General features: G+C 52.3%; 1 protein-coding gene across 3 annotated transcripts in view; it reads right to left on the reverse strand.

Annotated features, from left to right (window-relative positions):
* Positions 1–27,024, reverse strand: part of HSPA12A (heat shock protein family A (Hsp70) member 12A) — a 147,757-nt gene that overhangs the window by 1,590 nt on the left and 119,143 nt on the right. For all 3 annotated transcript variants that reach the window (XM_059398671.1, XM_059398670.1, XM_059398672.1), the window contains 8 exons: positions 24,337–24,523; positions 22,148–22,252; positions 17,307–17,423; positions 9,791–9,962; positions 5,730–5,816; positions 5,074–5,178; positions 3,937–4,195; positions 885–988 (listed from right to left, as the gene is read on the reverse strand). In XM_059398671.1, coding sequence (XP_059254654.1) covers positions 885–988; positions 3,937–4,195; positions 5,074–5,178; positions 5,730–5,816; positions 9,791–9,962; positions 17,307–17,423; positions 22,148–22,252; positions 24,337–24,523 — 1,136 coding nt within the window. The remainder of the gene's footprint in view (positions 1–884; positions 989–3,936; positions 4,196–5,073; positions 5,179–5,729; positions 5,817–9,790; positions 9,963–17,306; positions 17,424–22,147; positions 22,253–24,336; positions 24,524–27,024) is intronic.

Below are 27,024 nucleotides of genomic sequence, written 5' to 3' on the forward strand. Positions count from 1 at the left end.
CCACGCCCCCCCGCCGCGCCGGCGGGGGCCGGGGGGCCCCCCGGCGGGGGGGGCAAAACACCCCCCCCCCCCCCCCCCCCCCCCCCCCCCCCGGGACAGATATGGCTGAGCTGATGGGACTGAAGCTTTGTAGAGCTGGTCTGGGGTTTGCACACCAGGACGTTCAGGAATAACAACCAAAGCTGCTGATAAGTAGAAACTCATTTTTATGGCGAGATAGTGACGGTTTTTTAGGCATCGATGAAGACTCCCAACATTCTCCCCGCCTGGGGTCCTCTGAAGGCAGTCATGGAAGGGTGTTCTAAAAATCATCCTTTGGTTTTCAAAGGGGTTTGATTTGGTAGGTGTGGGGTAGGAAGTGGAGGGGGCGCTGGGATATTTAAAAAGGTCCCCAGTGAGTCTCCTGCGTGTCCCCAAGAGAGGGCCATGGAGGTAAAACAGTGACCACAGGGCCAGAATGTTTGCCCCCTTGTGGGAGACCTTTCCATGCCCACATGACTGGTCCTCCTCCCCAGCAAAGATTACAGATCCTAAGGCATCCCGACCAAGCAAAGACAATCCATTCCCTAGGCCCTGTCACTCCAGGAGAATAATGCTGCTGAGCTCCCAGCACCCTGACTTTTGAAGTCAAACTCAAGGCCAAGGTGAAGACAGGCTCTGGGCTGCTTTATAGTGCCTGCGGAGAAGCATCTGGAAAGCCTGTCTCCAGGCTCCCACACACATACCCAGGCCCCGTCTGCTCCTGCCCAGGCCCCAACCTGTGCCTCGCAGTCCCAGAGCCCCTGCCAACCTGACTTCACACACACTAGCTAGTGATGCTAGAAAAGTCCGTCCCCCTTCCTGGGTCTGCCCCATTGAGTGGCCGAGCACTGGCTGATACTTACGGAGATGCTCAATGATGCTGTCAATGGTTGGCTTAAAAAGAGCGTTCATGGCATCTGGACTCATCCTCAGCATCCCTTGTGAGGACCACTTCACAAAATCCACACTGCGGGGGTGTGGCACAGACAGAAATAAGCAGTGAGTGCGTGAACGATACCCAGTCTAGGTGCACAGAGACAGGCCCTGTCAGAAGAGCTGTCACACTAGAGGGAGCAGAAAGGCTCCAAAGTCCCCGGAAATATCCTCAACTGCCAGAACCTGGACCCTTAGTTGCGCAAAAGCTAAGACTCAGCCTCTTCCATGTCCCTTGGGGTGGTGGAAGCCAAAGTCCAGTGCAAAAGATAGGGAAAGAATGAAAGGGGTCTTTCTCGTTTGAATGACAACACGTTTTAATTGAGCAATAGTCCGATTCGAGTCCATTAAAGGCTCATGGGGTGCGTCCACTGTGCTGCATGAGACCATGAGCCTGGGGCTCAGGTCCATTCCCTTCAGCCCCGCAGGCACCTGTCCCATGACAGTGATGAGCCCAAGCCTACCGGGATGCTCCCTTCTCCGTCAAAGGCGCAGAACATCCAAAGCAATGCCATGGAACAGAAAGAGCACTGGACTGGGAGTCAGGATCGCTGGGCTCCAGGACGGCCTCCGCCACCCAGAGGTTATGGGACTTTGGGGGCAAGTTGGGTTGCCTTTGCTCTGAGCCCTAGTCTCTGGTCTGGAAATCAAGGGTAATACAACTTGTCTTACCCCCCCTCACAGGGGTTGTTGTGAAGATGAAGTTCAATGCCACATCTGTGAAAACACTTTGGAAACTTTCTGGCACTAAAGAAATGCCAGAGACTGTTTGTTACAGCACATACCAGCCCTTTCTCAAGTTCAAAGAGGCCAAGAGAATGGGGTCTCTGTCCGTAAAGCAAAGCATGCATCAGCTGCTTCCTAGAATCACAGTCGAGACGCTGCCGGGCTCCCTGACCAGGCAGCCTTCCTGTGGCCTCGGCCGTAGGACAGTGTGGGATGGTGTAGAATGAGCCGGTGGCTGGTTGTGGCCAGTCTTCCCCGAAGGAGAGCTGACAGGCCCCAGAACTATGGGAGCAGACTTGAGATTCAACTTGAACAATACCCAGTCTAGGTGCACAGAGACGGGCCTCTGTGGGGGTGGCTGGTGGACAGAGAGAACATGAGCATAGTATGAGTCTGGCCAGGACCCTGCTCCAAGGGCAAGAAGACCTAAAATCACATCAGCTTTGTCTCTTTTAAACAGAACCCAGGCTTCTTAGAGAAATGGCCGATTGCCGGTCTGGGATGCGGAATATACAAGATGAGCCAGGAGCGTCTTTTCTAACTGGAAGTCCGACCAGAAGACCAGAAGACCAACACATTGAATCAATGGGACACAGAAGCCAACTTGAAGGGCTCCTACTGGCCAAGATGGGGCATTCTGACTATCCATTGGGATAAAACTGCCCTAGTTTCATATACATCAACTATGCCTAAATCCATGAAATCTTAACGCTACTCCGCTTGTGTCCCCACACAAAAAAGAAAATGCATTTGTCACTCAGGAGAATGGTAGGAAATCAACCCAGTATTTTTTAACAAAAAATTTATAAATGAAAGGAAAGAACCAAGCCTATATCTTGTCTTTCCTATGTGAAAGTCAGGGCAAGCAAAACCACTGAGCAAACTTGAGTCTGACCAAATCTCCAGCTCAACCTGCCAATTTGTAATAAATAAATAAATTAATTAATTAATTAATTTAAAAAATTAAAAAAAAAAAAAATACCAGGAGGCCAAACATGTGATGTGGGCGTGCACTGAGCAAAAACCCCCGACTGGAGGAAACACTATGGGACAATCAGCTTTATCACTTAATAAACCATCAGGAAAAAACAAGAGGGGGAACCTCCATATTAAAGGGAGTGAAGGGCATATCAGAGAATTGCTATGTATAGCCATCTTTTGGATATTAACGCAAACTGAAGAAAATTAGAAGACAATGGGAGAAATTTTAATGTTAACTGGGTATTTGAGGATATAGAAGAATGGCTTGTTTTAAGTGTGATCATGATAATAGTGTCAGGGCTATGATTTTAACATTACCTCCCTTAGAGATACGTTCCGACATATTTATGGGTTAGATGATGGTCAGATTTGCTTTAAAATGCGTACACAAGGGGCGCCTGGGTGGCTCAGTGGGTTAAAGCCTCTGCCTTCAGCTCAGGTCATGATCCCAGGGTCCTGAGATCGAGCCCCGCATTGGGCTGTCTGCTCCGTGGAGAGCCTGCTTCCTCCTCTCTCTCTCTCTCTCTCTGCCTGCCTCTCTGCCTACTTGTGATCTCTGTCTGTCAAATAAATAAATAAAATCTTTAAAAAAAAAAAAATGCGTACACAAGGATTTAGGTTAGCTGGAAACTGACAGCTGTTGAAGCTGAATCATGAAGGCTCATTTTGCACAAGAAATGTTTGAAATTTTTCACTCTAAAAAGACTTTGAGAAACTTACAATTTTTGTCTATTAATTTTGTAATTCAGCTTTAAAACAGCTTCCAAATGTTCATTTTTGCAACAAGCTGAACGACAAACACTTGCCTGCAGCCAAGGGACTCAGAGTAACAGGAAACCCGGAATCCCACGGGATTCGTTCAACAAAAATTTACGGAGAACCTGCTATGTCTGTACCAGATTCTGGTGCAGATACTGGGGATACAGCAGGGACCAGAACCCACAAAATTCCCTGCTTTCACAAAACTTAATTATTAGTACCTAATAAAAGCTGACACACACACACAGTACTCTCCAGGTCCCAGGCATTGTGCTAAGTGCCTAAGGTATGAATTCACTTCATCCTCACGACAAACCTTCGAGGTAAGTGGAACCATCATCTCCGTTTTCCAGATGCAAAACTTAAGAACAGAGAAGCTGAGTCACTTGCCCTAGGTCAAACAGCTTCTCTTAGGACTGGAAGGCAGAGTCTACACCCCCCCCACCCCGCTTCTTCCCTCCCATCAACACCACCCACCCTCTAGAATGGCTTAAGCCATTGGTGAGTCCAACTCACTTGCTCTTCCTCAAGGCGTGCTCCACGCTGTGCCCTCGGAACTTCTTGTAGTAGTCGATGAAGGAGAAGGGCAGGGTGATGTTCAGTGGGTTAGTTCGGTCTGGGGCAGCTGCCCTTTTACGAGACTCAAATGCAATCATTAGGTCAACCCAGGCCGCCGGACGCTTGATTTTGAATTGTTCGATAAAATCCTCTCCGAATATTTTACACAGAAGTTTTTCAAACTCATAATCTACTCCTAAGGATCCATAGGGTCCACCTGGGTCAGGAACAAAAGGAGAGCCCCCCATGTTAGAAACTGCCAGACTGAATCCAAACTCTGGGCAACTGCGTACCCTGTGTTCTTCTCGGAAACTCCAAGTAGTGCGACGTAGACCCAGTTCGCCAACAGACTGCAGCTCTGAATTTTTACTTCTGCTTTAAAACCCTTGGGTTCTTTTCCTACCAGGTGGAGAAACTTTTTCCTACAGAATTACCTGTCAACAAGCTGTTCAAAAGCCATTACATTTTATTTTATTTTTTAAAGATTTTATTTTTAAGTCCTCTCTATACCCAACACGGGTTGAACCCCAAGCTGGAGAGTCGCATGCTCTACCGACTGAGCCAGTCGGGAGCCCCATAATACTACTTCATGTTAAATAAAATGGATACATATAACTAAGTAGGAGCATCACAGTATTAACGCCAAAGAAATCTAAGACAAGGACTGAAAATCAGTAGGCCCACCTAGATCCCCAGATCTGTTAATGACTCATCCCCCCCCCCCGCCCTCCGCCACTGAGGGAGAGAGCCTGTGCCTTGCTTTGGCAACTTTGATCCAAGATCAGGTATCCCACGACCTCCCTAGAAAGCTTAATCATAGCTTGAAATCACAGGTGACAATCAGGGGACCATCAGATCCTTCCAGAACTTTCAGAAAAAAAATTCCCGTGTCTAGGAATTTTATGCCAAAACCCAAGTTATGGTGGTTTGTGTTTTAGAGAACGTTTAACTGTGTTTTGCTCCTCAGTTCCACACAGGAACCCTCTCGGCCTAGAACCCCACGTGCCGGGAGCAAACCAAGAGAAGGAAGTACCAAGAGAAATCTGACATGAGAGAATTGTCAGGAATGAGAAAATCAGCCATGCCGGGGCTCACCTGTTGCTTTATATAGTTCTTTCAGGTGTCCCTCCGGTAACCGTATCTGATGGACGGTCAGGTCTACGGTGCCCCCGCCACTGTCCACGACCACATACTTGTCGCCTGGGACAAAGACAGCCATCCTTTACACAGACCGCTTGTCAGCCCCATCTTGGTATTCCCAGCCCAACACCCATCAACACTTCTCAGGAGCACGACGGCTTTGCACATTAGCTGCACAGCAAAGTTGCGTGTGACTGAAGAGAATGCAGTGATGTCTGCCCAGGAGTGCCGGTTACCAGGGACGATAAAGAACCTGGATGAGGGGATCTTTAAGACAGAAGCATTCCTGCCACATGCCGCTGCATCCCTGGCATGTACAAGCACACAACTCCCTGCCAAGGTTATAACACCATAAAATGACCTCCTGTTTAACACAAGACTTAATCCGGAGCTGGACAATTCCAATTCCCACTTCGCTTCTAAAGAGTCTGTATGGTTTTATAACATGCAGAATTATAGCTCCAAAAGAGCTCTCCTTGGGCAGGTGGTCTTTAAAACCACCTGCTTCCAAACATTTTCCCCAAGTGCCAAAGGAACCAACAGGAATACATTTTTGCTGGCAGCACACAGAACAAATCCAGCAAAGGGCAAAGGATATTCAAGGACGCTACCTTCCTCCAGCTCCGACCAGATTTCTCCTATGACATTCTCCACCAAAAAGGTCCGACTCTGCCGATTACGCCGTATGTGTTCCTTAGCTAGTGGCCGACAAAAAGAAAAGGACGGGTAAGAAAGCATGAAAAAGCAGGCAGTCATCAGCCGCCAGTGGAGGCAACAGCATGAGAAGGGTTAAGGACAGAACATTTAGCAATACTTGACCAAAATGGTTACATAAATATGACATCGGGTAACACAAAGCCAGACCATTTCCACCAGCCTCCATCTATCCATTGCATGGCAGCTGCCTTGGCAAAGAAGCCCTTCCTCCCCGGACACTGTTTGAGGGGAAGGGGTTAATAATTCGACCAGATTCCTGGCTTTGGTGTCCCAGGGAGGTACTTGTCTGCCAAGTAGCTAGCAGTGCACTTGGTTAAACAGCTTCACCTCAAGGAACTCTGTCTGATGCAAGGAATGTCGGGTATGTTTTCCTAATCTGGATCCTGGATAAAGGGGACTGGAGCCATTTCCCGACCCCGGCGCAGGCAGTTTGCTCTTCAGCCGCAAGGTGGCGCTTCAGCCAGAGGGCGGACCCTCTGAACCCAGCAAAGCCCTGGCGGCCTTTTTCCTAACTCTGGGGAACCACAGGGCTGTGGCTCAGGCCACTTAGTGGCTGTGACGCTTTGCATGGGGTGACTGCATCTCTCACAGGCCACCTCAGCCCTGGGAGGCAGACAGGGCACAAATCATCATCCTTCTGTTTAGAGGAGGAAACCTGGTCAGACGAGGTTAAGGGGTTTACAGTTCCCATCACCCTGTCTCGCAGCTCCAAGTCCACCCTGGGACAGTGTACCGTCATGCCTTTGAGATTCAACAATTTACAGTGAAAAAAGCAGAACACGAATGCTAAGAGATGAGCAAGGTGCTCTGAGAGGGTATCTGGAAATCATCGGGGCACAGCTAAGGTGCCCAGTTGGGACAAATCACTTAATTTGATTAAGTGATTAATTTGATTAAGCGGGGCTCAGTTTCCACATCCATAAAATGGGGATAATAACACTTGAGGGGCTCCTGGGTGGCTCAGTGGGTTAAAGCCTCTGCCTTCGGCTCCGGTCATGATCTCCGGGTCCTGGGATGGAGCCCCACATCGGGCTCTCTGCTCAGCAGGGAGCCTGCTTCTCCATCTCTCTCTCTCTGCCTGCCTCTCTGCCTACATGTGATCTCTGACTGTCAAATAAATAAATAAAATCTTAAAAAAATAAATAAATAACACTTGACCTAAGTTCCTCATAGGCAGAGCAGGGCCTAATTCTCTGATTTCGTCTCAGCACTGTGCGACGCCAGGCACACACAGTAGGTGATAAGGAAGGCAAAACACCAAGTCTGAGAGCCAGTACCCAACAAACGTTCACTACAATGAACAATTGAGAGCAACCCCCAATTTTACAGATAAAGGCTCTGTCCACTGCTCTGCAACCCCATCCCACAATCTTGCCCGCGCCCCCACCACCAATTTTTCTAGTCCCTAAACTGGTGCTGCTGACTTTGAACTGTCCTACAAATCAGTCTGTGGCTGGTTATCCAATTAAGGATCCTTGACCCTCTAGCCTCTTCTAGCAAGGAGCACCGTGTTTGCAAAACTGCATCTTCTCTGGGGATTGGGATGCTGAGAGCCAGTCAGCTCTGAAGTCCTTCGGGCCCTGATGTCCAGTGGTGAGGTCATCCTGGTTCGCGTCTCTGCCAGCCTGGGAGGGATCCTCAAATTTAGGGCTTCTCTCCCGTTCCCAGCACTGGTTCCGGATGAACTTCTACTGCAGACCTCACAGTGAGCATTTGGTTTGCTAAAATAATCTAGATGTCTTTTACTAAAAAATGGCCAAGCCAGACTAATAAATATATTCTGACCTCTCAAAACAAAACAACCAAAAATCATGTTTTCTGGCAAATTAAGCCCGAGATTATAAAAAACAAAACAAAACAACACAGATCCTTTACTGATCTTATGAAATCCTTTTGGTGCAAAGTAATGTGGAGAGCAACTCCGTGGTGCTGGGGGCAGAGGGCCAGCCCCAGTCCCCTCAGGAGTGTCCACTGGGCGTCCATCATGGAGAAGCAGCAGAGGGCAGAGAACAGTGAGGAGGGGGCACTCGGGGCCCCAACGCCATCCAGGGGACTTCTGGTTAGGGGCTCTGCCAGGCCTCCCCAGGCAGCTCCCCCTCCTTCCGGGAGACGGGCCATAACTACAAGACAAGGCTGAGCCGGAACTCCTACTTCTCTGCCCCTCTGAGGGGTGGCGGCCAGCAGTGCGAGCATTTCAAAAACCCAAGAGACCTTCTGAGCACAAGACCAGAGCAAATTCCACAAGGCACAGGACACAGACGTGGAGCAGTGTGCAGGTGGACTGGATAAGTTAAAGGAAAGAGGGGCGCCTGGGTGGCTCAGTGGGTTAAAGCCTCTGCCTTCGGCTCAGGTCATGATCCCAGGGTCCTGGGATCGAGCCCCGCATCGGGCTCTCTGCTCAGCAGGGAGCCTGCTTTCCCCCCTTTCTCTCTGCCTGCCTCTCTGCCTACTTGTGATCTCTGTCTGTCCAATAAATAAATAAAATCTTTAAACATAATAATAATAATAATAAAGTTAAAGGAAAGGAACCCCCACACTGAGCTCTTGGGGAAGGCTAGCTTTCGAAAACAGTTTCCCCTTCAAACGTGAGTGTTACACTTGGGACAAATGAAGAGCTGTGCTACAATTAGCTAATTCCAACCTGAGTGTGAGTGAGTGTGTGTGTGTGTGTGTGTGAGAGAGAGAGAGAGAGAGAGAGAGAACCAGTATCAGCTCACATGCAAGGCAGGAAAGCCCAGTCAGTCCTGAGTCTCTTTTCTGATTAAAATGTAAATAAATGTCATCATGAGTATTTAAAATGTTAATACCTTTGATTTAGTTGGCAGGAAGGCTAGCCTCTGCCTGCTTTGGGGCAGGCCAAGCATGGCCAAAAATAAAAAAGGCAAAACCACGCCCTCAGTGGAAGGGCAGCGGCTCCCATTGGCTGCAGGAGAGTCCGGTGGGAGGTGCTAGAATTTACACACACACACACACACACACACACACACACACACTCTCTCCCCCGCAGCCTGGGGCACCAGAGTGACCGCGTGGAGAGCAAGAGGAGAATTCTGGAGGAGAGGTTGCAGGGCCTTGCGAAGGGGGAGCCAGGGCCCCGCGCCATGGGCGGAGCAGAGACGGGCCTCAGGTGTTGGGACCAAGGAGAACTTGGACCCAGGCTGGGGGGTTGAGGGGAGCAGGGGCGGCAGTTCTCGCTAATGCTCTCCCCCTCGCCTCCTCTGGGCCTTCCAGGATGGGGGGAGAGCATGGGATGGGCACGGGATGGGTGGCTTTCGGCAACAGCACCCACAGCACTCCTCTCAGTGCCTGTGCTCGCTCATGCTGGTGGCTCTGTCCCTGACATAGGGTGTCAGATCTGCGGACCAACGCTGCGACCAGCTTGCACACAGGTAAGTATTAAAGAGAAGTTCGCATCCCAGCCCCCAGGCGGTGCCCCTCTCGCAGCTAAATGCACATCAGCCAGGTCAGGAAGACTCGGCTCTGATCAGCTGTGTTTTCACCTCTGCCGGGTTCATGGCTAAGACCCAGAATGAGCTCATCATACACGATGCGGCCCTAATGAGTGAGTCAACCGTAAATCAACAGTCTTAATGGAGGAATTAATAACGGGCAAGTGGGATTCAATTAAGAATCCGTTAATAAACAAGAAAAATTAAGAGCCTAGTGACATGTAAGTTCAAGAGCTGCTCTCTGCGGCCACCCCCAGGTGCTTAGAGACAAGCACCTCCCCCTGCCAGAGGCGCAGGTGAGGACCCCGGGGAACTACCGCAGAGCTTCGGAGGGTGCCCTGGGGAGGCTGGGTCAGGGGGCCAGCACACAGGTGCTTAGAGCTGACCTGTCCGGGAGCATCTTGATTCTTCATTACTGTGCTAAGGGCCTTTCGGTAATCAGGGCCAAGAACCATGCAGGGGCAGGAGGGGAGCGAGCCGGGAGGGGAGAGAGAGAGCAGAGGTACCCTGTGCAAACCCAGCTCCCACTGTGTCGCCGGAGCTGTACCCGTTGACCGCGGCCTTGCTGCTCAGCTCGATCATCTGGTGCAGCCGCAGCTTCCGGCAGTAGATGGAGGCCGCCTCGGGCTCCAGGGCGATGATGAGCTGCTCCGCGTTCTCCGGGGAGGCCAGGCCTGCCTGGAAGACAGAGGCGGGACCACTCTGAGGACACTCACACACCTTGCGCTGACTGACGCCCTCCAGGAAGGGACACTCAGAGTCTGTTTGTCTGGGAAATTCCCCTGCAGGGCTTACACTCGGGGTGACAGGGTGCTGGGCCCCAGCCTGGGTCCCCAACGTGGTGGAGGAGCAAAGAAAATGTATGGGTGCCTTTGGGAAACGCAGGGCTCTGGGCCCTGGGCCTCTTTCATTTGGGACTTCCTGAGCCCAGAACTGAGCAGCATGAAGGGGGAGATGCCCCCAAACTCTGAAAACTATCAGGTGGTCTCTTTCTGGTTACAATGGGCCAAAGGCTCTAAGGGCAGACCCCGTCTTTGGTGGCCTGCAAAGCCAATGGGCCATCGCTGGACCTCAGCTACACAAGCATCGGCTTCGGCTGTCTGGGAATCCAGTGTGCCTCCAGCACACCAAGGAGGGCCCCGGACTCTGGAGAAAGCCCTCTTGGAATTACACAGTCTCACACTTTCTAGAATATGGGTCAGAAGGCAGCTGGCAGTTATTTTATTCAAAGCTGTTACCCTTTTAATGGCAGACACACTTCTGCTCTGACATCTGGCTTGTTCTAATCACAATCCCTGTGATGGGAGTTGGCCAGGACACTCCAGGACCGCCCCACAGAGGGCGCTCGGAGACACAAGCCTGGCGTGGCCTCTGCCAGGTCCCTGCCCACCTCCCATGGCCTTGAACTGAAGCACGAGGCCTCACTCCCTGAAGCCATTCAAGCCTCAAGGGTTTCCAGGTCACCAGCATGACGGGACAGAGACATGCTGTGTCTCACCACTGTGTTTGCGGTCTCTGTTGCTGCTCCCTAGGGAACCTCGGGGTGCTGCCCTCGGACCTCACCCACTTTGGAGGAGACTCGATTCTACAAGGGCTAGTGGACTCAGCTTGTAGACTGGGGGTGAACCGTCTGCCTAATGTCACACGTGCACGGTGACCTCTGCCCAGAAGGAGCTAGCCTAGAGTCACAGATGGAAGGGGCTTAGAAGGTTCTGTTGTTGGACAAGGGAGCGGGAGGGTTCCGGTTAGAGTATTAGAAATGCAAAGGCCCTTCTTGGCCTTTTACTCAACTCCTTCACTTTATGGAGAAAGAAAGCCAGGCTTAGAGAAGTAGGGTGACCAACAGTCCCGGGATTCCTGGAACATGGGCTCTCAGGGCTGAAACTCGGACAGTCTTAGGCTCCAGTGCATGTATGTGGCAAGTGGATGGGGCTGAGCGAGCCCAGACCCAGTCTTAACCTCGCAGACCAGCTCTTTAATTGGTTCTTTGTTCTCCTGCTTTCATTGACTCCAGCTACCAGGGTGGGACCCAGGCCTTTCGACTTGGACGAAACTCCCGGGGTGTCCCTAAGGATCCTCCTTCTGCTGGTTTCAAGGTAGAATCTCTGTACCCAGTTACCGGGACAGCACAGATGGTACGTCGCCTCTAAGTGCGTGCATCAATTTTCTGCAACAACCATGCCCCAAATGAACCAGTTAACTGTGTCTTAATGAGAAACCACTGGCAGGCAGGTGACTTCGCTCTCCCCGCTGCCGACAGCAGATGCCTCCCAAGCAGTCGAAGCCCTTCTGGAAGACCGACTTCACAAAGCCCACACCGTCGGCAGGAAAACTGCTTCCTTACTGCTCTGCGCCCTCCGCCGTTAGCCGACCACACGGCGGCATCTCTGTCCATCGGTTTGGTCTCCGTGTGGAAGGGAGCCTGCTGCCCACCAACAGGCCCCTGACCCAGATGCAGAAGAAGATCTCCCAGTACTCCCGACCCCAGGGACTCAAAGTCCTCCTCCCCCGGTCTCCCTCAGGGTCACGTTAGACTTCCTTGGCACCAAGACAGCTGCAGCGCCCAATGACGGAACAAGGCTTACAGACCTAAGTGTCGCCAGGCAAGATGAAACTTCTGAGTCTTAAGCCCCAGGATCCCAGAAGAAATCCAAAGTAAAACCAAAAGCAGCCCCCCTCTAAAGGACCCGCTCTCCAAGACTGACTTTTCCACCTTTGTGGGCTTCCTAGAATAGAAGCTAACAGGTCCAGCTTTCCAGAAAACGGGGTGAGGGAGAAGGAAAAACTAGCTGCCAAGAAACCACCAGGCCGACATGTTTACGGTGGTCTTCCGAAGCTCAGAAGGGAAAATGGCCTGGGAGGAGGGGTGAGGAGAGCAGAGCGCCGGGGCCGTGCCCAGGGCCGGTGGGAAGGGAGGAGAAGGCTCACTACTGCCCTGTGTCCCCCTGGGATGTCCACTCCCCAGGCAGTCTCCCTCCTCCAGGGAGGAGCACCGGGGGGCCTGGACCTGGCGTTGGGGGGGGAGTGGCGGTGAACATTAGAAAATAATAACTGGCTTCGTCCCTCCCCACACCTTCCCCGAGACGGTGAGCAGCCACTCTGAGGCAGACGTGACAGATCAGGGCTCTGGCGTGGCTCTGTCCATTGTGTCTGACTCTTGGTTTCAGCCCAAGTCCTGGTCTCAGGGTCGTGAGACCCGCATCGGGCTCTGTGCTCAGCGGGGAGTCTGCTTGAGATTCTCTCTTTCCCCCTCTTTCTGCTCCTCCTCCCCACCCCTCAAATAAATAAATCTTTAAAAAAAAAAAAAAAAAAAAAACAAAACACAGCTCTGAAGTATTTATACAGAAAACCAAATCAAGAAGTCCAGAGAAGTGAAAAACATGGAGTACAGCTACACAACTTGAGGCGCCCAAGGGTCCCCAGTATGTGACTTACACAATCCAGCTTCCCCCCGGGAGGCTCCACATCCTCAAGACATGAAAGACACAGAGGCTGCCCCAGAATGCCCCAAACAGCATGGCCGCGCCCCTCCAGGGAGGCGTTTCATCTGTCCCCCCCCAGCCGCGTTGGCCTCGGCCCCACAGTAAAAGCTTTGACCCATTTCCACGGAGGGTTCCTCATGGTACCCAGGAGAGGATGCAGAAGGGGAATGGAGGTGCAGAGGACTTTGAACCAGCATGGGCGGGGGGTGGGGGGTAAGATCCGTGAGAGGCCAGGACAAAGTAACCACACTCCTCTGCTTGAACCAGCCGCCAACCTGCTCCCCAGAGAGGGTGAGGGGCCATGTCCCAATAGCACTCCCATGGAGGCCACAGCAGAGAGCTGAAGGGTAGAGGCAAGAGGAGGCAGCTGGCTCTGCCAGGTTCCCACTCCCTAGGATGGGCCCCAGAGCTGCTTCTGGACTCCAAGAGGAGGAGGAAATGCAAAAGAATCTGCCAGATGCTCAAAAACCCAGATGTCTTTATCTCTGGGCAGAAGGGCCCTGTGCCTGGAAGGGTAGGCTTTCTTCCTGCATAAACACTTGCAGTCCTTCTCAGCAGAGGCCCACAGCCTGGCAGCTGTCAGGTGTCCCGGGATCAGGCCTGGGTCCACCAGAGCAGGGGAGCGCTTGCTGCTTTGGTGAATTCTGCCTCTGAAGCTGGTACCTCGCAGCTGCTGTTCCACGCAAGCTCTCTGTCCGCTGGACCCTGCCAGCCAAGCACTTAGCCTATTCTGTCTCCAACTCCAGATCATGCAGACATACCGAGCCACTCCTGCAAGATGCTACACTTTCCGAGGGCGGCACACAGTGGGTGCTTGGCGGCAGCTGTGGAGAGAATGAACCCTCCCCCCCACCGTACCCCTGCCAGCCTTCCTTCTGTGACGTCCTGGCCCTTGTCTCCAAAACGCTGAATGACAACCTTCCACTGTGGCTGTTGTTTTTCTCTCCGATGTGATTCCTTTCCACAGCAGTGCAAAGTGTAACTCCACGTTAAATGAGATCATCCTATGTAATGGAATGTCTTTTATTTGACAGGTTTCCAGAATCCATGAGGGTTATACATTTTTGCCAAAATGCCTTTAAAAATCAACTAGACCCCGTCCACTATGACTATCCCTCAAGTCCCAGTTGGAACTGTCTCCCATTCTAGGTCTTTCCTGAAGGCCTCGGAAGAGGATCAGCCGTTCTTCCTGCTACGATCTGTTCAGTGAATGCTCCTGGAGGGTCTAATGGGGTTCTTAGTAGTGAATTATAAAACATAGAGACTGAACCTACTTTTTCAACAAGGATTTGACACAAGAGGAGTTTCACAGATAAAACTGTTCCCGTGAAGTGCTCCGGAACCATCCCCTCCTGGCCTGTTTCTTCTGAGATGCTGCCCAGAGCCTCATCTCTTGTTCTGCATCCAGGCCTCTTCCCCCAACCCCACCAGGCCAGTGGAGGAACAAAGATCAGCCCCCATCTGACTGTGCCATGCACTCGGGCTCATGGGGCCACCGAGGAGCCTGAAGAAAGGACTCCATTTCCTGCATGCAAGCAGGGGAGATGTGACCAGTTTCCCAGCTGCCCTGATGGAGTTCCATCCTACCTCATCCTTCAAGCTCTTCCTCCTGAAGCCAGGTTGATGGACAGCACTTTGGGGGCAAGGGATGGTGGGTATCCTCAGATCTCAGAAGCTGGCTGACCCAAGAACTATGGTTTTTTGCTCAGGTTCTGTATTAGCATTTTCCAGAGAGACAGAACTAGTAAGACATATGTAAACACATAAAGAGATCTACTATAAAGAATTGGTTCACACCATTATGGAGACTGACAAGTCCCAAGATCTACAGTTGGTAAGCCGGGGAACCATGAGAGCTGATGGTATCATTCCCTTACCGGCAACCTCAAGACCCAGGAAGAGCTAATGTTTCAGTTTGAGGCCAAAGGGAGGAGAAAAACAATGTTCCAGTTTAGAGGCAGGCAGGCAGGAGGAATTTCCTCTTATTCTAGGGAGTTTCAGCCTTTTATTCCAGTCAGGCCCTCAACTGATTGGATGAGGCCCACCTACCTTAGGGAGGGCAATCTGCTTTATTTAGTCAGTCAATTTAAATGTTAATCTCATTCAAAAATACCCTCACAGCAAATACTTGGAGTGATGTTTCACCAGATATATCAGTATCCCTTGGCCCAGTCAAGTTTACACATAAAATGAACTATCAGAGGCACACATTTCTCTTCTGTATAATTAAATGGAGGATGAGGAGAGAGAACTAGAGAGATGCTAATTTTGGCTGTGCTTCATTTCCATTTTGTCATGGGGACTCTTCCAGAGGACAAGCTAAAAGATAACCACAAGCTAGTTGGCAAAGCAGTTGTGCCCCATAACCCCCTCCGCCCCTCTCCCTGAAGTACAAAAGGCTGCAGTGAACCACTCAGCTGTGAGCAACCTGAGACTTACACAGATTACACAGGATACGAATCCAGCACCAACCATGTCCCAGCACCCAGAAGTCTCCGGTATGGGTTTGTTTAGTGAATAAATGAATGAGTACACATGAGTACATGCATGAGTAATGGATGAGTTTGAATAAATGAATGAGTAAACAAAGAATGATTGAATGGCCCCTGCCATCTTGAAAGCCATTTGGTGACTAAACTGGACACAAGTATCAAATCAGAATTACAAAGGGCCAGAATTTAAGCTCACAAAGTCCGCACCCATCAGAAGTTGCCCAGCATCTGAAGGACAGCCCAGTCTGCAGAGTCATCTCTGGAGTTCAGAAAGAGAAGTCCCCACATCCATAAATGCTGGTTACGTTCATCCCTCTGAGGTGCCATTTTGGTTTTGCCAAACCCCAGAGGGCACACACCCCCAACTGCCTGGTTTTTTCCTCACCCGAAGTATGAGGCGCCTCCCCACCAGGCCCCACTGCTCCAAGAGGCAGTCCTTGGAAGAGCCCGCCCAAGGCTCGAGCAGCCCTGACACATCTCCCAGTCCCTGCGCCTCGTTCTGTTTCAGGCTAAAAATAAGAACTGACCCTTTTCCGGGCCACATGTTTGTTGCTGTAGTTTTCCTGTGGGAAAGCAAGAGTGAAAGCCATGAGTCCTGAGTCTCCTTCCTGTGCAGACTCAGAACATTGGCTGTATCTTCGTAGACAGCCATGTCCCGGCATCCCGTCTTTGGGGTGCTGCCTGAAGGCCGACACTGTGGACAAGCTCCAGGGCGCCCCGGGCTTCTGCGGACAGCGAGACTACATTTGGGTTTCTTCCATTTTAAAGAAGTTGCCTCTTTCTGGAACTTACCCTCTTCCTTCATCCCTATAAAAACAAATCTATTTTTGGCAGATACTCGACTGAGCCAGATTCTCACGCTGAAGGGGAGCGCAGAGAGCCTGCGGCAGGGAAGGGGAGAGGAGAAGGTAGGGAGGAGGAGGCGGGGGTGGGCAGAGACATGGCTCTCCCTGGAACTCTGCCTGTCACCTGGAGTGAAGCTCCAAGCGGTGAGTACAATTCGTGACACCAAGGTACCCGAGGCCAGTTTGCTGCATTTGGTGCTCAGGGTTGCTCCGGTGGGTGTTTTGAAAGGCAATTGATACCTACGGCTACAAACTCAACATCAGAGACATGTGCCCTGGGAGCGGGGTGGGGAGGGCGCAAGGGAACATCTATTACGTTGGTGACATGCCGCAACCCAGCTCAGGTTGAAGGCTCTGGAAACGGACTCTCATTACACAGAGGGGACCAAGGCCCCAGGGTGGGCTTTCATTAGCCCAAGGGAGCCATCTCGGACCTGGGGTTCAGAACAGCAGGTCAGCACAGCCGGCCATTCTTGCCATGAAGTCAAACCCTTGGGGAAGCCCCGTCGTGGCACATGTGGCCTGCGGACAGTGTGAGGCTTGGTGGCCATGAGGGTTCACGGTACCAGGGATGCCCCCAGCACCCAAGAGGGATGAGCTGGCCATTGGCACTAGAATGTTCTATCCATGGCGCCACACTGACTGACACATTCCTTGGCCATGCCACTGCCCCTCCAGGTGTCTGCACCGCGCAGGTCTGGAGGCCTCACCACCCCGACCGTGTGTGCTCCCGTGTTGCTACGAGGTGAAACGTACAGACCAGCCTATTTCCCTCCTGTCCCAGCTGTACATGTGCAGATCTCAACCTCCACACCAAGCTGATGTGCTTGGTGCATGGCCATCGGCTTTCTCTTTGTTCCTTTCTTCTTCAAACATTATTATTGCCCAAACCTTTTCCTGAGGTTCCGTTCACCCATGGAGAAATGTCCCTGTACCCCAGTTTGAAATCCTAGCCCTGGGGAATCTACAGGATAGAATATGTAAAGCCAGAATGAAAATTGTGCCCGGCCCAGCCCCTGTGGGCCCAACCCCGGAGGGCCAGACCCTCTCTTTTCCCCCAAAAGGAAGGTTTCATGTCCCCGGCCTGTGGGAGACCCCTCCCTGCCTCCCAGGGAGGCCTATGAGGGCTGGGGACACCTGAGTGAGGTGACAGTCACCCCCATGGGCACCCTGGGCTACCACCTGCCCCGTCCCCTCACTCACCTGATAGGCAGCTTGTCTCATGAACTGCTTGGCGGGCTGCTTCCAAATGGCGGGCACCGTGATGACCCATCTGACGTCAGAGTTCTCGAACTCCGACCCCGCCTGGTCACTCAGCTCCTATAGCCAAGGGAAATGCAGCAGGTCAAGTGGACACAGCTGGTCCTCCTACAGCTTCACGGAGAATTCCAGGCTTCCTGGCTGTGAACTCTTGGGCCATCTACCCTACAGCCTGCTGAACTTACCCATGTCAAAGAGCAAGGGTCTGCTTCCCAAATATTCCGCAAGCTGGGAGTCTAAACTCCTTTCACTCACTGAACGTGACTGCAGGCAGGAGGCAAGCAGGTCACAGGCCTTCGGCTACTTCTGAGTCATGTGACAGGATACCTGACAGGCTCCCAGACCTCAGTTTCCTCATCTGCACAATGGGGATAATAATACCTAGCTCACACTGTTGTTGGGAGGGGTGATAATTTTCTGAGAGCTACATTTCCTGGGAGGTTACTCTGTGACAACCTCACCTAGCACTTTGCATACCTCACCTCCATGAGTCCCAGGATCTCACTAGGAAGGGCTGATAACGGCGCACCTTTCCTGCAGACGGGAGCCTGAGTCCTAGCTACGCGCAGTACCTTCTGACGGCTGCACAGCTACGAAGTGGCAGAGCCAAGATTTGGACCAGACCCAGGGATATCTTAACCCTCAAGACCAAGGTCTTCACCAAATTGTCACATGTGGTTTGTATCTAGAACAGGGCCTGGCTCACAGTTCTGCATAACACCTGGTGGCAGTTGTTGTCAGAGTTGTCCCTGTCCCCTGCCTTATGGCAATGCCAGAACCTCAGAGGAGTCCTCCCGGCAGGACGGGAGGGATACAAACAACTAAGCAAGAACCATGCTGCTTTTTAGCTTTTGGTTCAAGTTCAACCACATCGGATAATGAGGAGGGGCAGAAGCACCAGAGATTCACTCCAAATCCATGCAGACAAGATACGACTCTAGAATAATTCTCAGACTCAGTATTCCCATCTGTAAAATGGGGAGAATAGAACTAATGCTCTGTATTTCTGGGGAGAGTGAGAACACATAGGAGGAGCTCACCCGAGAAGGCCTCTGATAAAGCTTGTTCCTTCCTACCGCTCCCCTCTGGTCGCCACACGCACCACACAACTCTGAAATCAAACCTAAACTCACACCAACACGCGTCTGCATCTGAGTCGGTTCTGGGGACAGGTTTCAGATTAACAGGCTGCTGATTTGTTTCTTCTGATAGATATCTCATTTCCTCTGTTTCTGTAGATACCTTGGGTTGGAGCCACCGTGTCACGGAATTAACTCCCTCTATGATCAGTCAGTAAACTTTTTTTTTATTTTTTGCCCTTTAATTTTTTTTTTTTCATTTCTAATGGAGACAGTAACCCATAACATAAAATTGACCACATGAACATTTTTTTAAGCCTACAGTTCAGCAGTGTTAAATATGTCTAGTAAAATTTTTTTTTTCAAAACACAACATCTCTGCATGAGGCCTAAGTGAAACAGTGGGTTTTGTTTTGTCTTTAATCGTGTTGTATTTCCTTGCAGGTCTGCATTGGGCTTTCAAGGCAGGTGAGTGGTGACACGTGTTGGGAAGGTTCTAAGCACACCGCCAAGTGCTATCCAGGCTATTTTAAGTTCTTTAAACAGGAAAAGGCTCAAAAGGTGAACGATGGGCTTCCCTGGCCATAGGGACGGTTGTTTAAATAAGCTGTTTGGGGGCACCTGGGTGGCTCAGTGGATTAAGCCAGAAAAAATAAGGAAAGACAAGATGTTCTGAACATTATCATCCCTGATATATGTGACATTTAAAAGAACGTGAGGGGTGCCTGGGTGGCTCAATGGGTTAAGGTCTCTGCCTTCAGCTCCCGTTATGATCTCAGAGTCCTGGGTTCGAGCCCCACATTGGGCTCTCTGCTCAGCAGGGAGCCTGCTTCCCCCTTTCTCTCTGCCTGCTTCTCTGCCTAGTTGTGATCTCTGTCCATCAAATAAATAAATAAAATCTTTAAAATAAATAAATAAATAAGCTGTTTGTTTGCCAATGGATTTAATACAGCTTAGAAGGAAAAGGACCCTGCCATTAATTAAACTTCCCGTTATGTTGCACTTTTCACTGGCTTTCCTTGAGCCTGCTTCACGCCTGTGATGCCTGAGATACGCTGCTTCAGTAGACACCCTATCTTGTTCATCCTGGTCGAATGTGCAACTGTCCCCTCCTCTGAATCTGTGGGTCCTTCAAACACCAGCCCGCCCTCTCGTGAAGGGCCCGGCTCCTACAAATTTCCTCAAAAAGCTTTTCTTCGTGGAATTTCTTTATAGCATGTTCCCTGCTGGGAGAAAGTGCGAGCAGGTTCCTGCAGTTTTCAGCTGAGCTGACATGTTCGAAACCACGCCCCCTCCTCCTGCACCCCTGCTGGACCTCGGCCCCCTCCATCTCTCCCCTCCCTTTCTGAGATGGGCTGTTCACTCTTTCCCCCTCGATCAACCAGAAACACAAGCCAGTGTTACAACTTTCTCGGGTCCTAAATTTTCCCCAGGTCCCCATGTCTCCTCCTCCTAATCCAAAGGGCCCCCGAGTCATCGGCCTCCCTTGCTGCCTCACCTGTCCCCGGGGGGCCACAGGCACTGTAGGCACAGTGTCCCTCATTGGCTGTCTGGCCTACCGGGCGCCGAGCCCATCCCTCTGAGATCCCTGCTCTCCGGGCCTGCAGAGGCCCACATCTGGTCCCCTTTGCTGCTGCCTGAGATGATGAGCCTCTCCTCACTCCCTTCGTCTCCCTCCTACTCCTTCCTTCTGTCCTCTCCCCTCTCCCCTCTTCCGGTGGAAGAATTATTTCCCAGAGTCTACTTCTTCCCTCTGCTCTGGCCCCATCTTTCTTCTCGGTTTTCGCGTTCCCCGTGTGACCCCCCACTCTCCAAGTCTCCGAGCGCTCAGACACACCTGCTTCGGGATCTGAGTCCACTGCTTCCCCAGGGCTTTCCCCCACGCTGCAGGCCGTGGGGGTGCTGCGGTCTCCCTCCCTCAAATGCTGTCTCTGCGGCCATGGTATTCCGCTATTAGAAATGGCTAATTTCGTGGTCATGGATGGCGCCCCATGACTCAAGTAGTTCGTTAGCTTGGCCTTCGAGGCTTTGCACGATCTCGACCCAAGCTTGCTGTTCCCACAGGACCCCGTGGCCTTGCCCTTCTCTCATCCCAGACTGGTTGCTTTCCAGAGCTGTCTGCTGTGTTTTTCCCCCCTGCGTTCCTCCTGCGCCATTCCACCAGCCCGAAACACACACTGTTCCAGCTGCTGCCGCTGAGGGGCCCCTGACGCACCTTCTCCAGGGAGCCTTCCCTGCTTGCCGCCCGTTGGGCAGAACCTCTGCCTTTACCAAACCCCGAACACCCACAGTGACCCCCTCACAACACCAATCCGCTGACTACATGACCACATACTCCTTCATACTCTGCTTACTACAATGCTGCCAGAACCTGCCCAGGATCGGGGACACAAAAAGTACTCAAAAAAAGAAGAAGCAGGTGCTTGAATGGATGAAAGCAGGGTTACATTCTCACGTCTGTTTCCCTCAGGCCCTATTTCTAGAACTCTATTCTATTTTTAGAGTTCACTAAATTTCTTCTAGTGATCCCATAATACCAAATGCTTCTAAAGTTCCCAATTCTTTCTGGATGGAGCTCAGTACGTGAGGCTCTTTACACATCTGACCCCCACCCACTCGTCACCATGCCCACAGGCAGAGACACCGAGTGGCCAGCTGCAGCCACCTAGAAGGCAGCCAATCCTTCCCCATCCAGGGCCTGACTGCACAGACTTTGCAACAATCGTCCAAGGCGCTCACTCAGGCACCAGCTTCTCCCCTGGGGTCTGGGAGGTCAGGGAGGAGAGATGGCAGCAACCCTTTGCCAAGAGCCTACTGGGCCCCGCCCCGAGGGAGGTGCCTCGTGTCTGGTTTAATATCCAGCAACCCACGAGGTACACAACCTGCCCCACTCTTCCAGGTAGGAACGTGGGTATTGGAGAAATCAAGCACCTCGCCTGAGACCTGCCAGCTGCCACACATGTCTCCTGAGATATAATTCATATGCCATAAAATTCTCCTTTTCCCAGTGTACAGTTCAGTGGGTTTTCATGCATTCACAAGGTTGTGCAACCGTCACACTCTCTAATCCCGTCACCCCAAAGAGAAGCCCCATTCCTATTAGCAGACACTACTGTGCCTTCCCTCAGCCTGCGGCACTGGCCAATCTGCCTCCTGTCTCCGGGGATTCACCTGCTCTGGACATTTCTTATGAATGGAATCACACAGAATTGACTGGCTTCTTTCGTTCAGCATAATGTCGTCACCGTTTCTTTATGTGGTCGCAGGCGTCCGTGATTCATTCCTGTCTATGACTGACTGACATCCCTTGTACGGAAAGACCCACTTAGGGACCCTTCCACCCACCGATGGACATTCGTGTTGTCTCCCCTTTTTAGTTCGTACAAATGCTGCTGCTGGAAACACTCACAGACAGGTTTTCATGGAAATACGCATTTTTCCTTTCTCTTGGCTGTATACTGAGGAGCAGAATCACTAGGTCATGTGGTAGCTCTTACGTTTAACCTTTGAGAAACTGCCAGATTTTTCTATAGCAGCTGCCCTACTTCCCATTCCCGCCAGCAGGGGCACGAGGGTGCATCCTGTTTTCTGAATGGAAATCCTACATTTCCTCCCTCGAGGTCCTTTCCTCCCTCAAGGTCGCGTCTGCTCCCCTGACTGGCCGGGGTGTCTCCCCCTGCCACAGGTCCCTGGCACATGCCCTACCTTCAGTGCCTGCTCCTTGAAGTACTGTAGGGCATACGCGAAGATTTCAAGGGCTTTGACTTTCTTGCCGTTTGCCGCCGTTAGGTCTGTATCCATGTTGAGGTCCTAGTGGGGGAGAGGAAGGAACAGTAAGACGGGGGAGCAGAGACGTGCCTTGTGGCTTCGGGAACTCCTACCTGGAGGTCTGGGAAAGTCAGCGAGCCATATTTCTGTTTCCTGATACTTGGTAGACTAGGATAGTGTGTCCCCTGTTCTCCCCCAGTAAGGGTCCTGGCAGCATCACCCCCTTCCTGTGGCGGGGGTCCCGGCTGCTCCCTTGAGCCCCTACCTCGCACTTCTCCCTCTCTTCCTCCTTCCCTCTCATTCTGTCTCCCCTGGATCCTCACGAAGCAGAGGTTTCAGGGAGGTGACAGAGCCCAGGAGGAGAGAAAGGCAGCAGGCACCCCTGCTGATACAGCTGACACACTATGACATACTATTTCCACACTCAGACACTCACAGTCACCTCAGGAGCCCCCCTCCCAGAGGCCTAAAGCATCCCGCCAACCTGCCGACGCACTGAGCAGACAGGAAGCTTTCACTCCCCATGAGCAGCAACCAAGTCGCCCCAACAGAAGAGCTCCTATTTTAAGGTTTGTGCTTAACCCTCTTGGGAGTGCAGCACCGCCGCCTGCCTTCTCCACCAGAAGCCAAAGCAGCCTGGCTGGGAGGCGCTGGCCACACTGGGGTCATTCAAAAATGACCAGAAAAGTGCTCACAGCATGGCAATGGGCAGACAGTGGGGCGGTCATCAGGAGGAGGCCCCCAAGGCAGCCGGAACCCAGAGGCTCCTTACTACCAGAGGCTGCTCCTACCAGAGGCTCCTTACCACCAGAGGCTGCTCCTGCCAGAGGGAAAAACAAAAACCACCCCCCAAGTTGGTCCAGCCGGGTAAGGAGGCTTTGCCTTTAGAGCATGAAGGGGACAAAGAGACTGAACCAGCCTCGCGGAGCCTGTCCGGTGTTCTGACCCATCGGCATGAGCTCCTCTTCCCAACCAGCCCCCCCACCCCTGCTGCTCAACAAAGACAACCCCAATATGGGGAGGCAACTCCCAGGCTCAGAAAGGGGGCCGACCACCAGGCAGCCAGAGGGCTGTTCGGCGGCGACTCCCATCGGGTGAAACGGGCAGGAGGCATTTGCAGCAGGAGCCTGTCTGCTTCACAGAGAGACAGCCACGCCGATGCACCCAGAGCCTTGGAGGCAGGGTGCTGGCTGCTGGGCTTCCCTTCACGTGTGTTTGTACCTGCAAACACGCAGACCAACGAAAGCAATCACAATGGGAGCCAGCAACCGGCTGGAACTTTCTCGGTACAGCACCGCTCGAAGAGCTTGAGGTAGCTTGATTCCTTTAATCCTTCCACCAACCCTGTCAGGGTCTCTATTTCACACAGGGCCCAGAAAGGTTAAGTCACTGGGTTTAAGGATCTTGTGAGTGTCAGAGGCAGGATTTAAATCCAGGCCGTGGGGTCCCAGCGTCCGTGGTCCTAAATACCATCGACGCCCCGAATCTCTAAGTACCAAGAATTAAGGAAAATCTGTGGGATACAAAGCTCAAACTGAAAAAATCCTATCCTGTGATCCAAACTTTTCCATGAAGCTTGGGGGAGGGCCTCGAGGATGAGGACCGCTTACAGGATACCGGCACGCTGGGAACAGAGCTGCTTGGCAAGCTGAGCCACCAATGCATTAGGCACCTGTTTCCTAGGCGACCCGCTTCCCCACACAGATGTTTACTTCTAAACTTGTTAGCTAATCGCCTCTGCCCTGGGTTCCCCAAATGCCCTCAGCCCCTGAGGCACACCTACAGGACCCCCGGGTTTCCCAACAACCCAGCAACTGCGGAGGGACCTCCCGGCCCCCGAGAAGATGGTGAATACCAGCAGGTGTCTGCCCTGACCGATCAGTTGCCAAGGCACACATGCTGTTAAACATTCTGAATATCCCTCCGCCCCTGTGTGTATCAGAAAGTGCCGTGTATTCTGCAAAAGTGTCTTGTGCTCCAGGTTGTTTCCAAAATCAAGGTAAATGGATGTTACTTTCTGCTCGGGTGAGACCTGAGGGTTTCCTGGGTTGGGAAGACCTCGGGGCCGGAGGGAAGGTTGGCTCTCCAGTGCAGAGGACGTGGGGGCCAGGGAGAGGCTTGCTTACCCCAGTGGTATGCAGCTTCATCTTGAACTTCTCCAGGTACAGCCACTGCTTGGCCTCGTTGGGATCCAGGTCATGGTAGAAGTCCCTGGCGGCATACCCAAAGCTGTGGAACTTCCTCTCGGGAGTCAACAAGATGGTGGTCGGAGTCTTCTGGTTGGACACCCCGGGGTCGCCCCCTTCCCATCGCCTGACACCAAGGAAAGGCAGAGGTTATGGGACCTTCCTTCAGAGTCACAGTTCAGGCCCACTGGTGAGAACAACTACTGTATGCACGATTCTCCCAGATGTGGGAGCTCACAGGAGCTGCGACAGGTGTGGAGCTCATGGGAGCTGCGACAGGCACGCTCTGATTCCGTTGGTTGAGGGGTGATCAGAGCCACGACTTCAGTCTTCAGTCAGAAAGAAAGAGGAAAGGGGCAAGCACCAGGGTCTTCTTCAGGAGAAGGTCTGCTTTGAACATCCACTCAGCATTTACTGAGCACCTACTGTTTGCCAGTACTGGTGACCCAGACATGAAAACCTTAGGTCTCTGTCTAGGATGTTATGTCTTTTGGGGGGGGGGGGTCTGTTTTTTTAACTTGCAAGCCGTCAAAACAAATGTATAGTCAGCTTGTGTCCTCTCTAAAACAAGGTAGGGTATAAACCAATGCATAAATGCCTGCCTTACCGCAGGGGAACGGGGGACCCAGGAAATACCCTAGGGGTCAGAGAAGGCAGAGGTGCCGGCTGGTAGGGCAAGGGGAGGAATGCAGGGCTCAGGAGAGACTCAAAGGACTGACAGAGAGCTGCCGGGATCTTGAAGGAGGGAAGAGCACTGCAGGCTGCTCAGAGGTAGGAGAACATGGGGCTTATGCAGGGTTGCTAAGTGACTGGGCAGGGTGGAAATGGAGTGTGTAAAAGGGAAGTGTGAGAAAATCTAAAGGTTGGAGGGCAGGGGCATGGCAGAATCAGAGCTGTGGGTGACCAGAGCACGCTGAACTAGACGGGAAGCCGGGAGACTGAGCAGGATGCTCAGGCCTTGTCTGGGAGCGGAGGCGAGGAGGCTCCAACAGGGTAAAAGAAAGGCGTGGAGGTGGACGAGCCGTCCCGAGAGAGAACTGAGCCACGTGGCCATGGTGTGAGTCGGAGGAGAGGTACCAGAAGCCCCCACGTGGGAGCCAGAGGAGAAAGCCCTCTTCCTGGGAACCTGGAGCCCTCACCAAGGAGGCCACAGGGAACAAGGGACTCCAGGTGAACCTGCTGGCATGGAACTCCCCGGAGGGGGCAGGAGATGCAAGCCTGGTGTCCACAGGAGAGATCCAGGAGGAGAGAGACTTGGTGCCTCCCTACTGGGTGACAGCCATGGTGACAAGGAGGCAGGAGGGCCCTGATAGGAACTTTGAGCTGGGAAGGGACTATGTCCTGCAAGGCTGGATACTGAAGAGACGCCAGAAGAGGAGAGAGGGGGTTACAGACAGGCAGGCAGAGAGGATGGGAGTCTGTCCTGGAGCTGATGAGAGGGTAAGATAGGGCGGGGGAAGGTGGGGCCCCAGAGAAGCTTCCTTCTTCTCTTAGGTAGAAAGACAAAGAACAGGAAGGAGTGGAGAAGGCAGGTGGTTCGGTGCCTTCTCTTCCTCCTCGAGAAGGCAGGAGAAGCCACGGCTGCCAAGGCGGCCAGGATGCGCTCTTCTCTCCCAGGTCCCGACTCTGCAGCTGCCCCCTGTCCCAGCCCTGTGTTGCCATGAACCACAGGACCACAGGAGCCTCTGGTGGCAACACCGTAACCCAGAGGAAGCAGAACTCTTTCCCTGGCCGGCCGGGAAGGTGGCAGAGCACCTGGCAGGACTTGTCCCTGCTCCCGACATGGCATCATTAGGCTTCGGGGAACGGTCCCAACCCGGGTGGACAGCCAGCCTGGCTCAGCCATGCAGCTGGGTCTGGAATCGTCCCCTGGCATCTTCCCCTGTCAAAGCTCCATCAAGTCGCAGGCTTCTTCCCAGGGAGCCAAGGTCGCCATGATGAGCACACGGAGACCCTGGGTTCTTCCCCACCCCAGTCACCAGGCGCCCAGGCGCTCCCCACACGACTGCTCACAAACAGACTTTCTGTTACCATCAACCACGGACATTTTCACGAGGCAATAAACCTCCAGAGTTTTTTCCCCTTCCAAATTTTATTCCTTCATTCCTATTAAAATAATAAAAATAATTGAACTTTCTCCACCATAATTGTGTCAGTCTGTGTCAAGGTTAACGTGTTCTGGTTGAAATAAAATTCAGGTAGGGCCTCCCTCCAAAATCTCTACAAGAATGGAGATGATGTCTCAAGAGGTCTGAGCGCTGCTGATACTGTGGGGATCCCCCCCGGCTCCCCCGAGCAAATGCAATGTTATTTCTTCTTCTTCTTCTTTTTTTCAATTTTCACTGCAAGACTATCCCTTCAAAATACCATTTCTTAAAACAACTATGTAGAGGCTGAGAAACACTGACTCCAGCTTCTGATAGCATGCTCGTCTCCCTTCGAGGTTTCCATTTCCGGGAACAGCAGAGAAGACCTCACAGCAGGTGCCTCGCTGCCCAGAGGCAGAACCCTGGTGGTGACTGAGGGAGAGGGCTCTACTATCATCAGGGTTCTCTACTAGAACTGGCTTTTTGTTATTTCCCGATAATACAACACAGCAGGTGTCTGGAGCCCCTTAGGACAACCCGA

This window comes from Mustela nigripes, chromosome 4 (assembly GCF_022355385.1).
Source record: "Mustela nigripes isolate SB6536 chromosome 4, MUSNIG.SB6536, whole genome shotgun sequence".
Taxonomy (NCBI): domain Eukaryota; kingdom Metazoa; phylum Chordata; class Mammalia; order Carnivora; family Mustelidae; genus Mustela; species Mustela nigripes.